A 17,560-nucleotide genomic window follows, 5' to 3' on the forward strand; every position below is an offset into this window, starting at 1 on the left:
AATTATGCAAACTGTGGATGTTGTTTGCTAGCTTAGCCAAAGAAATGCAGCTGGTAAAAATGAAAGGATGTTGGCAACTACCTGCTCTCCTTTCAGCCTGAAGTAGCTTGGTCAACTGTTACAGGGGCAAAGGGACGTCATAAGCACACAAAGTGCTGACAGTGCAGAAGCAATGAAAGCACCAGCTTCCAGATGCTCGGTTAGGCACTGGTGGGCAAGGAGATAAGAGTGCAGGCAGTCAAGAAGCAGTGGTTGATGATGTGATGTCAGGAAAGCCTAACACAGGGATGGAGCGACATTTTGGTTCCCTGGAATTTCAGTGAACTCATACCATAAGGAAAATATTATATGCACATTTGCATGTTTCCAAACTACAATTGCATGTCCCTGCTGTTTTCAGTGTATGTATCAATACCATCCTACACTGAAGAGGTTTCCTTCTTGGTATTGCCTACAAAAACCAGCTTCATTGATTCTATATCCTAAAAGGCTGAAATGTATTCTTTCTCATTTAGAAATACATTTCTATTTAAAGAGCGTAAATGGGAATGTATATGAAGTGTAAGAATGACATGTTTAATTTTACTTTTTGTATTAAGGACTTGACGTTACTTACTGTTGCTAGCACAGTGACCCAAACTTCCTTCTCTAACAGTGTTAGGACAAGTCTGGGTCTTATAGTCAAAGCCAGGTTTCTGACAATCCTTTCTCATTTGGGGCTGTCCTTTCAAAAGATATAGGGCCGGATACACTGGTACCATCTGGCTGTTGTGTGCAGTTCTGCTGACACATAGCAGCCATAAACCTAAGTTAACTGGCCAGTTATGGCTGCTCTGTGTCACTGAAGTGTATCCAAGAATCTAGCCCCTGATCTGTGTAAATCCTTTTAGGAGGAATCTAATATGTGTTTTGTTTTCTTCTCTTTTGCAGAAAGATATATGAGGAAGAGTAAGTACTATGCCTTTCTTACATGTAAAGTAGTCTTTAAAATATCTTTAATTTATTTTTAGAATGCTTAAAACTGTACATGTGGAAATTTTAAGAACACAAGCCTTTTGTGTTAGTATAACCCATAGATTTTTCCAGGATATATGTGATAAAGACTCTCAGTTTTAATTTCCCTAAGCCTGTCTAGTTTTCTGATTACCACTGCACTAGCTTTGCCGTATCTTTCAAAATTTGTGGTTTATGAAGCTGCTTAATTTGGTTGCCAATTCATTTGGAGCCCTTTATTATCACCTTGCTGTCTTGTAAATAGATGTGCTTAGAGAGCTCTGAGGTCCACAAGAGTTCTTGTCAACAACATAGTGTCAGTCTTTGAAATCCAGACACTCTGAAATAATTTTGCATAGGCCTCTTTAGACCTGCTACAATACATGTTAGGTTTACAGGTAAAGCTATCTTTAGTGACGACCCCTTCAGTAGCCCTGCATGAGAAGTCCACCTTAGGATCTTCCCTCTGAGAGTGGCTGGAAGAACATCAGAAAAGAACAAGCTCATTGCAGCACTTTGCCAGAATACTCACACAGCCACCGATAACTTGTGGTTAAGGGACTTCTGTGCCAAATGTGACATCTTTGAAAAGCTATAAAGGAACGTTTATCACAGCTGCAGTTTCTGGACATCCAGCAGGTTGGAATCATTGAAATGCAGCATGTCCTGAAGTTACCTGCAGGGAGAGGTCAGAGGAGGGGTTAGCTGAACTGAAGAAAATTATTACAACCTGACAGAAATGTTAAGAGAGAAAAAGGGAGCAAGTGTGCTCTATATTGGTAGGAGAGGAACACACCTATAAAGTCAGAGAATTTGTTAATCAGGAAGTCAATTGCATGTCATAAATAAGATCAGTGTAAAATACACTTTGAAGGATTTGTATGTTGAAGTTCTACAGTTGGGGTTTTCAAGCTTTAGTCTATGCTAGGAAATAGTTTTTCTATATTTTGTTTTGATAAGGGACATTCTTGTATACTCCTGTGTCCCAATGAGCTGGGCTCCAAGAGGAACAAAATGTCCAGAGAGTCACAATAAGATCACGTGAGACAGCAACGCATATAGAAATAGCACAAGACTGGCTGCTCTGCCTTGTGTAACCCTGTCAGAAATGAACGCCTGGTGTTCTCTTTCGAACAGTTTCCACTGGAGTGTACGATACAACTCACTTTCTGAGTTTAAACTGGCTCTTATAAAGCTGTGCAGAGTGAAATAAGCCAGGATTAGCTGTGGAACCCTCCCTGAGCCTGGCCACCTCACCGTGTGGTGCTGTGTGGTGGCATTTGCCTTCCCCACTGACCGGCAGGGCCCTCAGAAATGCCATTACCTGCAACTCAGCTTAGAGGTTGCAGAGTCTCAGCAGTCCTTGGGCAGGACCACGCCCAAAACTCTGGTTAACGTTGAACTGGAAAATACAGTTTAACTCGCCCTAAATGGTCTGTGATGTTGCTGCTCCCAGACTGCTTTTCATTCAAGCATGATCAAGAAAACAATTACATAAATACCAGACAGTGCTGCCCTTTGCTAGCAGCTCAATAGGTTAAATTCTGCTTGGCTTAACAACTGTGCAGCCTCAGTGAATTCCCTGGGTTTGCACGAGAGTCTTACAGCACAGTGAATTATTTGCCCTACATGCCTTGTACTAAAATGAACTCATGCACAGTAAACCATGGAGCCTGAGACTTTAAGTCGTGCTGCAGCCTATGATGCCTGCACACCACTTCAAAATTGCCAAGCTGAATATGACAAACCTCAGCCCTGCTGTACCATACTGGCTATCATGTTTGCCACTGGACCTAGCTTTTGGGTAATGACAGCAAATGAAACTAAATCCTGAATTACCCGTCTCTGCATAGCTCACCACCATGTGTTTAATTTTAAACAGGTGGGAATCTTTCTGCATTTGTGACTTTCTTTTGTCAGGAGGAGGGAGGAAGGGTATGCTGTGAGCTCAGTGCAGTTAAGCCAGCTGCATTTACTGCAAACCTATGGTAATAATTTGCGATGAGATTAGTATAGCTACATATGACCTAGGATACTTGCTAAATTCAAAATAACAGGGGGAGAAGGCTGAAGTACCATCACAAATGAATTATCAACTTAATTTTCTGCACAATAGATGTCACAAGCCCTTACTCGCCTGTTTCAGTTGCCACCGCGTGTCCTGCCCAGTGGCTGGGTGCATCCTAACAGGGTGCATTGCAAATGGAACTCGTCCAGGGAGAGTGGCTATCATCAGCTAATCTTGCTGGGGAGAATTAGATGAGTTGAACTTTGTGGCATTTAGTGCCCCAGGGAGTCATTATCTTATAACAAACCTACTATCTCTCAAACCATATTGCAAGACTGTGTCATGCAGATACATGAACAGAGGGCTGTTTATCACTTGGGCAGCTGTCCAAAGTGCAACTATATAAAGAAAAGACACTTGAAGATTTTTCCATTCATGAGGCAGCTTTTATAGATTTGCATTCATGGGGCTTTTCAGAGAAAACAATAACAATTTAAGATTTTTTTTTTTTTGTTATTGCTGCCAGAAGCTGAAAGAAGGGAAAATAGCTCACTATATTTAATGTAGGATACATGGGAAATGAGGGGGATTGTAATGATGAGAAGGTTTGGGGACATCAAGAAGCCTTAAAAGGCATCTACTGTTAATTTTTTTCATGCAGAACTTTCTTACAGATAATGCCTGTGTGAGAGAGATGGTTTAAATATGCAGATGTCTCTTCTCAAAGGCATTCAAATTGTTAGTTAATTAGTCAGCAGTAAGGATTGGCTCTTGTACTTTTTATACATATAAAAGTGGGAATGAAAGCTTTTTTTTTCCCCTTCTCTTTTACTGTTTCTGCTGCACAAAACAATAGATGTCAGCCTGCAAAACCAAGTGGCTGTTCCCTGGGTTTTGTACCTTCCTTCTACATTGTGTTATTCCATCTTTCCATATGCTGAAATCCTTTTTTGACTAGCATTAACTCTTGCATAGTTAATGTCAGACAACCTTTTCGCCTCCAAAGCAGCCTTTTTGGGCATGTAAATGGAAAGCTTCTTCTGCTTTACTGACTTTTATGCTGATACCAACAGCTCACGCTCAGTTTCAAAGGGGAGGTCTGTGAGTCACAGGTAGTTGGGGCCAGCACTTGGTGTCTGGTTTGCTCAGGAGTGGCTGTAGCGAGGAGACAACGGACATGTCTGTCCTGCTGCTGGAGCCTCGGTAGGGGCTGGCCCTGGCTTTAGGGCTTGACCACCTGGTGTTACCTACTTTGGGGACACCCCATGTTTCTACCAGCCATGTGGAAAGTAATGAAGGCACCTGTGGCTCAGTCCTGCCCTTCCCTGTTTCCTTCCAGGCTGTTGTGCCAGCCTGCAAGCTGCACAGCCTCTCCTCTTCAAGCCTAGAGAGTGCAAGCAAAGGCTTTTGTCCAGAGTGGGGCTGGAGCATGAATTCAGCTGGCTGGTAACTAACTCCCTTGCATGGGGGCCAGAGAGCTCGGGTGCCTGAGGAAGCTGTGCTGCTGCCCCTGCCGAGCCAGCAAGGATCGAGCCTGGAGCCGCAGAGCGGCCCTATGCCCATGTTGGAATCTGTGACTTTCCTACCCTCATCATTCTGCCACCCTAGGCAGCTGCCTGCTTTGCCTTTATGTAAGATGACTTTCAGCAGGTTGGATCAAGCCTGGGTGAACATCCTGTATGCTTAGTGTTTCCCCAGCCAGATCTGGTACCCTTTGGAAGCTCAGGCATCACTGGAAGTAACCTACTGGCAGCCAGCAAAGAAAAGTGACGGGTAAAGGACAGTAAAGCTTAAGGGTCACTGTGGCAACTTGAGAGATGTTATGAGAAGGGATGCAGCCATGAATGGGCATGCCAGTTACTCGCAGCAGCGAGATGTTGCAATTTTAAGCCTGAGGGGCCAGAGCAGGATGTAATAGCCCCGTTCACATGCCGTTTCTCGAGCTTCCTGTTTTTTGTTCTTCCACCTACATCTCCCTTCCTGGGTGTTGTGGTGTGTAAGTTGTGCCACACGAACCCTCAGACTGAGTGGGACAGTTTCAGACCTAATGTCTAATCAATAGTCTGGTAGGTTGCTGAAAATAGAGAAAACTCAGATCCGGTGTGTATTTCTCATTGAGTGGGCGAGAGGAGGGTTTCATTTACAGTGGCCCATGTTCCCTGACAGATGTATCTTATTTTTTTACTGAAGTGGTAATTGCAGTTCTATGAGTCAGTGCAAAGCACTGCTCTTGTTTTGATATTTTCTGTAGTTGAAAGCTCAACTGAAGGCTATAAAAGGCAGCAGCTTCAATGACTAGACAGAAATAATAAGAAGCTTTTGTTTTCAAGGAGTTTCTCCTTATGTGACAATTTTTTTTGTATAAATTATAGAGGAAAGCCAAATCTAATGGACATGGGATCCCTGATGATCAAACCAGTGCAACGGGTGATGAAATATCCTTTGTTACTCTGTGAACTCTTGAATTCAACTCCTGCTTCTCACCCTGACCACAAGGTGCTACAAGATGCCCTTTTTGCTATGAAAAACATTAATGTCAACATCAATGAACTTAAAAGGAGGAAAGATTTAGGTAAGAAAAAGGCACAGTGAGTTCTTCTGTCTGTAGGTTTGGGCTGGCAATTACAAGAGAGATTTCAACTCCAGTCATATCACTGCAACAGTTTTGGCTGGTGCTACCCAAATTGAGTAATATGCTGGGTTTCAAGATGCCTTAATGTCACTTGTCTGCAGCCAGTTATGTTATCTGACTGGTAACTCCAGAAATATGAAAATGATGAAAGAATTCATGTTATATCTATGTTCATTGTCTGTAATGCAGTTGTAAACACTGATAATAATTAAGATGCAGTAATAGCAATATTTCTTAGACTTGCCACATAGAAGCCCTAACTTCACTCTTCCCAAGGCTAGCGTTGATAACAGGGTTTTCATCATCTCAAGCATTTTCACACAAGATTACAGCAAGTGACATCAAAGTGTCTGCTCTCAAATGGTTTCATATTTGTGTGCCTGTCCCTGTGAAAAGCCCTGTGAATACAGATTATTAGTGTCATGAAATTCTCTGTCTGCAGTGCTGAAGTATAAGAGGAATGATGATGATGAAACCCTTAAGGAAAAGTTTTCCCGACTGAATATCCACTCCATTAGCAAGAAATCCAAGAGGGTCACCAGTCATCTGAAAATACTGACAGGGGGAGAACCTCAGGTACTTACTCATCCAACTGCAGATTTGCATTGACAGCTTCTGCTTTTGCACTGGGCATTTTTTAAAACATGTTGGAAATGGAGTTTGTGGTGTTGCTTTTTTTCTGCATCATTTATAAAGTCATTTTCTGAATGTCACAGAAGACAGGAAAGATCTTTGTGATTGAAATAGAAAATAACGTAATGTGTTCTCCACCTTTTCCTTTTTTATCTAAGAGTTTCTCAAACTTCTGATCTTCAGCAGAGAGGAAGTGACTGGCAGTTTTGTGAAACTCAGCCTGAGATTAGTGCTTTGTGAATAGACTGGCAATAGTTATTGTCAGTGCTGAGAATATGTTCAGTCTGTCTTGCTCCGCATCGTAACATTCAGATTCTGAACCCACCAAGGAAGATGAGCAATACTTCTGTTTAGGAAGGCCAGGGGGGTTTGCCTCTACATGTGTAAGGACCTGGAACAGTCAAAACTACCAGAGGCAAAGAACCCTGTGATAAGTCCTATGGGTGTTGAGTGGCCGAAAATAAAACACTCCTTCATAATTTCAAGGTTATAATTCAAAACCTAGCAGGATAAACATTTTCAGGAAAGCTTAAATCTGAATCTCAAAGAAAATCAATTACAACCGACCTGAAAATTATATCCAGTGCACCTCACTGCATGAGATGGCTGATTATACAAGGACACTTGCCTTTCTAGATGTGACTTTACAAGATACGTGATGTTTTTTCCTGTTTTGCTTTTTATCAGTGGTTTCTCCCTTTCTCTGATGCAAACTACCCACATTTATTTTTTCTGTTCATTTATTTGTACAGTGGAAATTTTTGTATTCAAAATGGGACACCAGCAAGGCTATAAAATCAGAGAAAAACCAGGAATCAAATTTGATTAAGAGGAGATGTGATTTTTCTTTTTTTTTCTTTCCCTTTAGAAGCTTCTGTTTTACGTTTTTTTTTTTTGTTTTGTTTCTTAATTAAGCTTAAAACATTTGAGAATCATTTTAGAATCAGGATACATCTGTTAAAGATTCAGCCCTCTCTCCTGCTTAATTAGACTAAGAAAGTTCCCAGTTCACATCTCTGAAAAATGCTGTGACCCTTACAGCAATATCACTGAAAACGAGACTTGAGATTTCTCAAATTTCTCAAGTAAAAGGTAGGCAGAAATAAACGTATTTTCATTTTTTTTTTTTTTTTTTCCAGCTAGCATAGAAAATTAGTACAAGCCTATTTCCAGCTGCTGAGGTTTCTAGCTGAAGAGCTGGCATTGCTCTAGAGGTAACAGCTCCACCTACAGCCTGCCTGGGGAAATGTCCCCATCACCCACAAATAAGCACCCAGGGAAGTAATGCCATAACATAAAAATATCTCAGAATTTTCACCATTGTTTCCTCAAATGGAGCATCAAGATACAGAAAATGAAGAGTTTTATTGGAACACGTAGGTGTGCTGTAATAAAGCAACTCCCTGCTTCCACAAGGATTAAAACTTAAATTCTCTGTCACATTGTCCTGTCCCTTTGACTTTTCTTGGATTAAAACTGGAGTTTGGGAATGCTAGGGGCCGATCTGTTCTGTTTTCAAAGGGAGTTGTTCAGGGAAGGTTTGGGATTTTTTCAGCAGTACTCTGGACATTTCTTTCATCACCCAGGCTCTTTTGGACTGCCAAAATAACAGTGCAAGCATCTATTTTAGGTGAAAGATCAAACTTTTAATAAGGAAGAAAAGTTGTTTCGAAGTTTAGAGAAGACGGTGAAATTGTGTGTGAAGAATATTTCACTCTCCTCACAACACCTACAGGTGGGTACAGGCCTTTTTGAAATCTGTGGCCATAAAACATATCCATAACCAGTCTAACACACATTTCTGCCACTGGTTAGGCAACACCAAATTATTTATAGGCAGGTCTGTCTACATCACAGTATTAAATAAATAAGCTATGCTGATGCTGCATTACTGAGCCCATGGCAAAGAAGTTTTGAAGCCCACACTTCTGCATTTCTCCCCTTACACAAGCAGGCTCTATGGAAATCAATGAGTGCAGTGCAGAAAAGAATGTGCTGTCTGGTGGCAGAGTTATGACTTTCAATCACTGTGTGAAGCCGTCATATAGGTCATGCACATCTGCAGCAGTGGAGCACCAACTGCTTCTCATTAAAAATGGAAGAACTGAGTTGCAGCCACAAGAATTAAAATGTCCTAAAATACATATTTTGAATGTGAGGACTCCTTCCTTTATCCTATTGCTAGGTAGTGTTGACAGCTAGCATTAGATGTGCAGAGTGCTCAAGTGCTGTAAATGTCCTTGCTTTAATTCTCCTCTCTGAAGATGTGGGTTGGCTTGTAACTTATCAACTTTTCCCTCTCATGGACAGCTTGCCAACTCTGTAGATGGCATGAGGCCCTTCAAAGTGTAAGTGTGCCCAAACCTGACACAAAGGTTGTTTGAGAGGTAGGTAAGATCAATAGCCAGCTGGCCACAGCTTATCGCAAATGCACCTTGTTTGGTTCAACAAACAGGGGAAGGCCAGTGAGCTCAGCCAACAAGGGTTGTTGCCTGGAATGGTGTTGATAGTTCATTATCCAAACAGATGCACTCTTCATTAAGATTAACATTCACAGTAAGTGAAATACACCACTGTAGTCTTACTTAGTCCTCCAAAGGAGGCCTGTGAGGGTGCATGGGTCTGGAGCTGGTTTCATGCTGAGCAGTAGCTAACTTCCAGTGGGACATTCATTAGGTTGGGGCATAATTTTTTCAGCTGAATGTTAACAACTTGATTCTTAAATAGTTTACATTGAAAACAGACAAAACACAGGAAAATATTATCACAGTAAATAGTTCCACAATGGCTGGAAGCTGCACAGAAACTGCACAGGTGTCAGAGATGGAAAATATTTCTGATTCCATCAGTATTATTGCAGTATCTGCATGAGTGAATGCAGTATATTAAAGCAGATAGTAATACAGTTTCATCTTCCTACAATTTAGGATTCTATGCATCTGGCTGCACAGAATATAATTGGGCTTCAGGAAATCTTGCAAGACAAAGACAACGAAGTCAATGACTGTTTGAAAAAACGGAACACCGCAAATCTCTGTGAAGACCTTGTAAGTTTATGTAATGTCCAGTGTTGCACAGCTAATGTCCAGTGATACACAGCTATCTGTGTGTGTGAGAAAACAGGTGTATGTGAGGAAGACTAGGATGGAAAAGAGCCAAAAACATTAGGAATCCATTGGGAAAGATGAGTGGGTTTTTTGGTTGAGTTTCTGTAAGAAATAAGATAAAATTCAGTGTAAGTGCACTGTGTTTTCCCTAGAAGAGCTAAAGAAAACTTGTGAAGCTAAATTCCTGGGTTTAAACTAAAATCTTTGTGATAAATTTGCACATTTCACCTGAGCTTCAGACAAGAGCAGCAGATTATTGCTTTGTGACTTCTGTTAACAGTACTTGCAGTTTTAGAGTGACTTTTCTGAGTTTTGTTGTGCTCATGAACTATTAGCTTCTGGAATCATAGATCTGTGAAAATCTCAGCTTTATTACCTTTTCAGGTAAGTTACTATCCTTCATATAGGGAAAGCATGAAAAATCTGAATATAGCCCATAGGAATTAAAAAAACATTTAAAAAAAAAAAAAGTAATAGTTTTTCAACTAGTCTCTTGCTTTCAGAGTCCAAATGAACTCTAATGCCTGGGTCTACTAAGATAGACTAAAATGTCTCTTCAAAATAGAGCAGGCTGCTTCTTCAAACTGCTCAAGCTGGAAAAATTCAGAGGTGGAGGTTTTCTTATACTTTCCTAGGTTTGTGCTGGCTAAAATATACCTATTCAATCCTTTTCAAAACACTGAAAACAGAGTCTGCCAAGAATCAGAAGGATCTTTGGCAGACCACATCCTCCCAGATAATGACAGGGAAGTAAGATGTTATACTTCCTTTCCTTTGAAGTTCCTGCATTTAAAAAGAATCTCAAAAATTAATCTCAATAATCAGAAAGATATTTTCAATGTCTTTACAATGAATGAGTGCATAAAGTGCAGAAGAGTACCCCTCTATCATTGCAGTGGTGAGTGTGTCCAGTATGGAAGATGTCCCCATATTCAGAAACATCAAAGAAAACCAGAATCAATTCCAAAATAGATGAAACTGAAAACTTTTTTTCAGAAAAAAATTTGTGGCTCCTATTGGCTCATGACTCAGCTATTCTGAAGGTCTACGTAATTTAAAAAAAAAAAAAATCTTAATCTTATATTTTTCAATTGTGGACATTGTTATTAACCATGTTAATTTCTATTTATTATCTATTTATTTCTGTGACTTGGATTTACAAGATTACAAGGATTCTCTATCTTATGTATCAGTTTTTTTTAAAAAAACTTTTGTCCTGACATTGCATGATGAGTAGATGTTCTCACTGAACAACCTATAGCGTTCTTCACATGTTTTCCTGAAAGGGCATTATCAACGGAGATCTCAGCAATGAGCTCAGGTTATTTTTTTTCCTTTGTGCATTTGTCAATAATGAATACCTTCCTCTCTCATTAGATTTTTAGGGCAGAAATTCACAATAGCCTCTTCTCTTCCAGAAATCAGGTCCAGCAGTTTGGAAAAACTGTTTTCTTAATGCATCAAAAATTGGTTCACTAAACATAGCCCAGTTTTTCAGGTGGAAATAAAGTAGGAACTATCTAGTCAGTGTACATCATCTTGGCCTTGGGAGAGCAATTCTGGTGCTAAAATGGATCTGTCCTCAACTGTGGTTTGTTACAGAGGGTGGAGGGACAGCTGCTCTTTTATTCTCCCATTCAAGCCAACAGCTTAATTCACATAGAATGTTCAAGAGCTTTAATATGATGATGAGTTTCACTCACTACAAGCCTGTGCTGTATTTGAACAAGTGACTTACAAAAATAAATTTTATTTTGTGCAGTATTAATCCCCTGAGACAATTAGAGACTGATGGAAAAGTCTGAGAAAGACTTGGGTTTTTTACCAGGTGTCTAATTTTGTTGATTACTAGAGATAAAACCAACAAGCATAACATAATTTAATCAAATCAAGTGATTGTTTGTGTTTGCTTAAACAGGAATTGAGTTACAGCTGTTTCCAGAAAAAAAAAAAAAAAGGCAAGCAGCTTTGATAAGCATTCAGGACTGCAAGACTGACGTTTAACAAGACCTCACTGCCTCTAGACTGTATATTGGCATGGGCCTTCCAATTATGGAAATCCCAGTTTTATTGGGCCGTTTCACTGGTCCTTGCCCAGTTTTTCATCAGTGGTAGCACACTAAGGGCAGTAGCGCAGGCTGCATGCTCCAAGGGACCGTTACCATTAGTAGATACTTTAAGCTGCAAAACTGTTATCTCTCCTTTGCAATGTTATGAAGGAGATTCTAACTCATGCTAGACCCTGCCTGAAGCTGCCTCTGATAGCAATGCTTTGTGAAGAGAAATTTACAGATTGCTTGATAGGCTGCCATCAGGCTTAACCTGTTACTGGGTCTGAAGAACTGTATGAATAAAGTAATAAGTAGACCTGTTTTATACCTTTCCAGATGGCTCAGATGGACAAGCTTGTTTTGACTCCTCTTTCAGCACTACAAGCCTTATTCTCAGGCCCGCAGAAGCTCATCCAGAAGCGCTATGACAAGTTGTTGGACTACAACAGCTACCTTCAGAGGTCAACAGGAGAAGAGCCAGACCTAGCAAAGAAAGACTATGAGGCTCTAAATGCACAGCTAGTGGAAGAACTTCAGGTATTCAACAAAGCAGCCAAAAAGATTGTGTTGAACTGCCTGCATTGCTTCATCACCCTCCTCAGGAATATTATGTCTGCAGCACTTCAATCAAATTCTGCTGTGGTGGTGCCTGTTCCAGTAAGTACATTAGAAACAGCTGTAGCTCTGCCTTTATTTGTCTTTTTTCTTTCTGTATGATTTGGCTAGAGTTATGTAGGACACATACCTACAAGCTACACTGATTTTGTTTGTTCTGCTAAGCACAGTCAGGGTTGGGGTTTTATTTTTGCTTGCAAGCTCAGCAAAGGTTAATTTCTGAGTTTAAGTTTTGTCAGGCCTGGACTTTTCATTAAGAGTGATCCTAATGCAGCTGTTCCAGCTGCTACAGTGATAGTAATGGCAAAAACATTATAGTAAGGCAAAAGGGAGGCAGCTGCTAGCATTTTAGTCTTTGTTTCTTAGCGTCTACGCTGAGCAGCCCAGAAAACACAAGAACAGAAATTCTAAGTATGTACATGAACACTGCTGTTGCTAGGCCTGCAGAGTCACTGCAGATGACTGCAAAAGAGAAGCAGGTTAGGAGATGTGGTGAAATAATTTATGTGAAAAGCAAGTTGCTTTTAAACCCAAATATGCTTCAGAAGCTCCTGCAGACACCTCTAGGCAGCAAGCAATAGCTTTGTCCACGTTGGCGTTTTGAGGAAGTTCAAATTATTTCACTTATGTAGTCAAAGGTACCAAAGACGACTGAGCTACACAGAAGGGCATTAGTTCCTCTAGCCCACTCCACTCTTTCTGGACACTATGATCATTACCTGAAGATTGAAGTTGAGAAATTATTCTTAATTTGTGTGAAAATCCTACAGTGTTTCAGTTTTGTGGTACTTCTTCCCAGAGGACTTGAACCCCTTGAGAAACATAGCTGCAATGATGCATTCCACACATCCAAATCCACTCACCTGAACCACAGCAAGACTCTAGATAGGAAACACATTGTAGTGAGGCAATTCTGGAGTATTCCCTTCCATCAAGGCTTGAACACAGCACTTTATAGTCAGGGACAGCTGAAAAATTAAGAAAGCAAGGTCAGGATCAAAACAGATCTGTGCTCTTTAATGGGAAAATGAATGCTTTTCCTGCATAAAGAAATTGCAGCCCTGTAGTTTGACCATTTCATGTTTTGAAAGCTGTTGTATTGAGCAGTGTTTTCTGTGAGGCTCTGCCTACAAAATTACCTTATTTTTTTTCCTATTTACATCAGCAAATACATTTGGGGTTATGCACAGACCAAAAGCACTTATCCAGTGCCTCAGACAGAGCTTCAGCTTATCCAACGATTTTTAACCTTTTGGCAGCACCCAGTTGCACAAACACACAGCTGTAGGGTAAACTACTCCAAGCATTACAGCACTTTGGCCTCTCTGATAGCTGCTGAGATGCACATTTGCATCTGAAAGCAGGTGGTTCAGTAACATAAGTGCAAGGCTGCTCATTTTCATCACTGTCTACAATATTTTTTGATGATTTAACTTATAATAGTATGTCTTTTAAATCTAATAGCAATCATTAGAAACTTTCTTTAAGCAAAAAGACCTTTCTTTTCTTTCCATCTTGTACCTAGCACTACGGGCTCTGCAGAAAAGAGCAGGAACTTGTCGGATTTCCTGACTCCTAGCGTTCAGCCCATTAAACCAAGTCTGCTCTCTCAAATTTCCTTACCATTTTGTTCATGAGATCTAAGCCACCTTTGTGTTTGCAGCTGTCTTTCTCAAGCATCTGTGAAGTGCAGAATCAGTTGATGGAGGAGGTTCACAAGCTGAATTTTGTAAAAGAAAACAGCAGTGCAACATTCATTGAGAGAAAATTGAGCTTGGAAAAAAAGAAACCTGTCCCTTCTCCGGTGAGTACCATATGTCCGAATTGTGCATGAAGCATCCTCTTTTGATCACTTTTGAAACAAATCCATTTTTATGCCACCTAGAGGTTTGGTCTTGGTCTCTTCACTGGGGCTCTGAATCAGGTTGTTGGAATAAAGCTGTTCCATTGAACAGTAACTTTTGAAGATTTTTCATGCTGTTTTCATGTTATTATCTTGAAAATCCATTTCAAATTATCTCTGATTACCCTTAGGTCTTTAAGCACATGTTAAGTCTAAGGTTGTATACATAAACTTTGATTACTTCTTTTATTAAATACTCTTACGGTGCATCTGAGTCTTCTAATTCAGAACTTTTTTTTCCCTCATCCTCAGCTGTGGTTATGTTACTGACATTTACACACATATGCACACACATACACCCCCACAGCACAAGATTCAGAAAATCTACCAGGAAATCTGTGTCCCCCCTGGTTCTAAATCTTATCAGACATTTCCAGAACTTTTAGGAGTCTAGTTTACAGTAAAATAAAAACTCAAATGCAGATTTACAGGAGAAGCTGAAGGATTCCTTTCAGTGTCACTAAGGCGCATGTGCTCTTGCTTCTGTGGTATGTTAAGATCACATTGATGTGCAGCACCTCCCTCCCTGCCCTCTAACCAGACTCTAGTGGATATGCTTCCAGCAGTTAATAGCACCTTGCCCTTATTTAGTGGAGTAAGTTCACACAAAAAGCAGACCATTTGGGTACCAATGATTTTTTTTGCCTAATGCCTTATAATCCAAGTTGTTACATGACCTTAGCATACCTCAGCAATTTTTGGATTATGCTTTTTTTGTGATATCACATAGGAATTCAAAGATCATTGCTATGGAAAAACAATTAAGCAAGTGACGGTTGACATACAGAACACCGACTCTTTGAGAACAGAGGACAGACTAAGAGGTCTTTAATTGAAATTCCTACATTTCTTTAAAATTTGCCCTTTATTGCTCACCTATTAATATAGGAGTTGGACAGGTCCTTGCTGCATATGCAGATGACATTTGGCTACATATAACTGTGTAAGTAACTCCTTGATCTGTGTGTAAAAATGTAGGATCAGTTGCCACATGCAGCATACACTGTTTTTTAGGCACCCGTGTTGCCTAGAAATGGCCTCAGCTTTATTCCCAGTCAATAATTTTTTTGCTTTTCAGCTCGAATCCCCACGTCAAACAGAAGGCCAAAGGTCCAAGCTGTTGTCTACATACAGCATAGAATTGCTATACCAAGCTAAGCGCAAGTGCAATGCCACGCAGGAATTTGATATTGATTTACATGAAGGAGAACTGGTGGCTGTTGTGGAGCAAAAGGACCCCTTCGGAACTACGAGCAGATGGCTTGTTGACACAGGAAGTAAGTTCTCTGCACAAACATCCCAATAACAGCTTCCCTTTGGGATATTGATTTCTTTTCATTCTGGCCCCATCTGTTTGCCTCTGTCATACTGACAGCTGCATAAAATGGTTGGCTTTGAAACGGTTTTAGCGGTATTTTGCTGTTTATTTTCTCTCTTTTTATTCTGGTGTCTAGTCCTTAAAGGGTATGTGTATTCCTCCTTCCTGAGGCCTTACAATCCAGCCAAAGCACAGAAGGATATAGCAGAAAACAACTTTGATGATGATGATTTTGATAACATCAGCCTCTTCGTCTCTTCACGGCCCTCTACTGACAGCAGCACAAGAAGTCCAAGGCACAAGAAGAGTGATAGCAGCTCATCTCTTCTCTTTTGTGAAAATTCCATGATTAACGGCACAGGGAGTGATGCTTTTCAGGATATGGATGATCAGCATGTAAGTATGATACACACTTGTGCCTGTCTTCTCGTTGTTCCTATTTCAAATCTAGAATTATACTGCTCATAATTGAAATGATTTTCTTTTACACTGGAAAAGACTGGCACTAATCTGTCACTATGACATGGGAATTTGTTATCCTCTGTTCTTTGCCTTTCTTAAATAGCTATAGGGTAGGAAAGGATAATCAGTTAAACCATGAATTGCGGTCCCATCTCACAGAAGACATGCCGTTGCATTACCACACCCCATATACAACGCTTCAAGGCTCTCCTATGAAGGAACCTGCAAAATAGCTCAGTTTGGGGGATTTTTCCACATATGTTTGACAAGAAATCTGTGGCAATGCTGGTCAGCAAGGCACAGAAGTGACTCATGTCACATTTGAGTACAGGAGCTTTAGGAAAGGTGATTCTTCCTGAGGAAATCTTGCTGGAAAATTCTCCATCCAATCCAAGGCTGCTTGGTGTGACAGAAACAGGCACTTGGTGTGAGCTGAAAACCTTACTAGTGTAGTAAGGCAATGAGGTCTCAGAGCTTGGTTTGTTCCTCCCCATGCAGAATTCCCCAGATCCTTCAATTTTCCTTTTTATTTTGGCTCTGTTCATTGTAGTCTGTCTAGCAATTGCAGACCATGTAGTTGCGTACTGGTTCATGTATAGTACTACACATTTTCTGTATACAGAATTCATATGCAATAACACGGTAAGATGTGGCTACATTTCTGAATTCAGATTTTGGTTTCTGTGGATTTTCTTTTACAGACCTTCTATGCTGTTTATGCATTTCAAGCAAGAAATGATCAGGAACTCAGTCTTCAGGAGTACCAGAAGGTTAGGATACTTCAGTTTTCTGACCTAAGTGGCAATAAAGAATGGTGGCTAGCAGAAGCAAAAGGTCAGAAAGGATATGTACCATCTAATTATCTTGGGAAGATGACATATGCTTAGGAACAGAAAGGCCCATTGAGCCAGTTTCTCTGAAGTAGACAAAATAATAATCTATTACAGTTTGCAGCAAACAAGGCAAACTCACAAGTGACTGACAGAAGCCACGGTATCTGGTACAGCACACAGATGATATTGAGAACCTCCATCCTCCAAAAGCCATCACCTTGTCAAGACCTGAGGGAGGAAGACTGATTCTGATTAACATCCTGAAGAGCTTGCTTTTCTATTACCCCATAATTTTCTCTTTTGTCAGTGTCCTACGTCAAAAGTCAACCTACAAGTACAAATCACAGCTAAAATTATGTTTCTCTTCCATGATATTTAGCAAATAATATTCAGGATGAAGAGAATTATCCTTGAAAAAGGACAAATTCAGTCTTCAGAGATGCTGTAGTTCAGGCTGAATTGTTCCTGAATCACTATCTCAATGAACATAGACCTGTCTAAAACTTGAGAATTTTTGGTTGTCTGTTTTTATCCTCAGCCACTTTTGTAGTGAACCCTTTCCTCAGTAGAGATTATTGGAGTAGGAAAAGAAAAAGGTTTTCAATTTTGTAGGAAACATTCCAATTTAAAACATACCAAGTGTGGTGGTACCAGAGGCTGGTCCCAGGGAAGAAGGTATGTTTAGTTAAATATGGAAATGGAGAGAGGGAAAGAGGGGGAACAAGAAGCAAGTACTGTGAAATAAATTAGTTATAATTTTCAAAATAATTACGCTACTTCATATGTATTCTACAGTTTGTAGCAATATGAAAGCACCACAGGTTTGAACTTCTACATATGTCTCCACACTAACTGATTTATTGTGCAAGATCTGTGTAGTGAAACAAAACCTTTGTTATTAGACTTGGGAAATGTATTAAGATTTAAAAAAAAAAAATGTCAAGCAGTGCCTTTCAATTAGTATTTACCACCTATCTGATTCCTTAGGCCAGATATGGGGATCAT

General features: G+C 40.2%; 1 protein-coding gene and 1 long non-coding RNA gene across 2 annotated transcripts in view; one reads left to right on the forward strand and one right to left on the reverse strand.

Moving 5' to 3' along the window:
* Positions 1-13,740, reverse strand: part of LOC141942832 (uncharacterized) — a 27,915-nt gene extending 14,175 nt beyond the window's left edge. The window contains exons 1-3 of the long non-coding RNA XR_012628757.1: positions 13,663-13,740; positions 12,903-13,007; positions 1,526-1,669 (exon numbers count right to left, since the gene is read on the reverse strand). This is a non-coding gene — a long non-coding RNA (uncharacterized LOC141942832). The remainder of the gene's footprint in view (positions 1-1,525; positions 1,670-12,902; positions 13,008-13,662) is intronic.
* ARHGEF38 (Rho guanine nucleotide exchange factor 38) overlaps positions 1-16,975 on the forward strand; it is a 38,020-nt gene extending 21,045 nt beyond the window's left edge. Inside the window, exons 5-14 of the mRNA XM_074866862.1 lie at positions 931-948; positions 5,374-5,573; positions 6,076-6,209; positions 7,897-8,001; positions 9,194-9,313; positions 11,761-12,081; positions 13,703-13,843; positions 15,021-15,219; positions 15,397-15,656; positions 16,424-16,975. Coding sequence (XP_074722963.1) covers positions 931-948; positions 5,374-5,573; positions 6,076-6,209; positions 7,897-8,001; positions 9,194-9,313; positions 11,761-12,081; positions 13,703-13,843; positions 15,021-15,219; positions 15,397-15,656; positions 16,424-16,609 — 1,684 coding nt within the window. The 3' untranslated portion in view covers positions 16,610-16,975. The remainder of the gene's footprint in view (positions 1-930; positions 949-5,373; positions 5,574-6,075; positions 6,210-7,896; positions 8,002-9,193; positions 9,314-11,760; positions 12,082-13,702; positions 13,844-15,020; positions 15,220-15,396; positions 15,657-16,423) is intronic.
* The last annotated feature ends 585 nt before the right edge of the window (positions 16,976-17,560 follow it).

Source organism: Strix uralensis, chromosome 4, assembly GCF_047716275.1.
Source record: "Strix uralensis isolate ZFMK-TIS-50842 chromosome 4, bStrUra1, whole genome shotgun sequence".
Lineage (NCBI taxonomy): Eukaryota > Metazoa > Chordata > Aves > Strigiformes > Strigidae > Strix > Strix uralensis.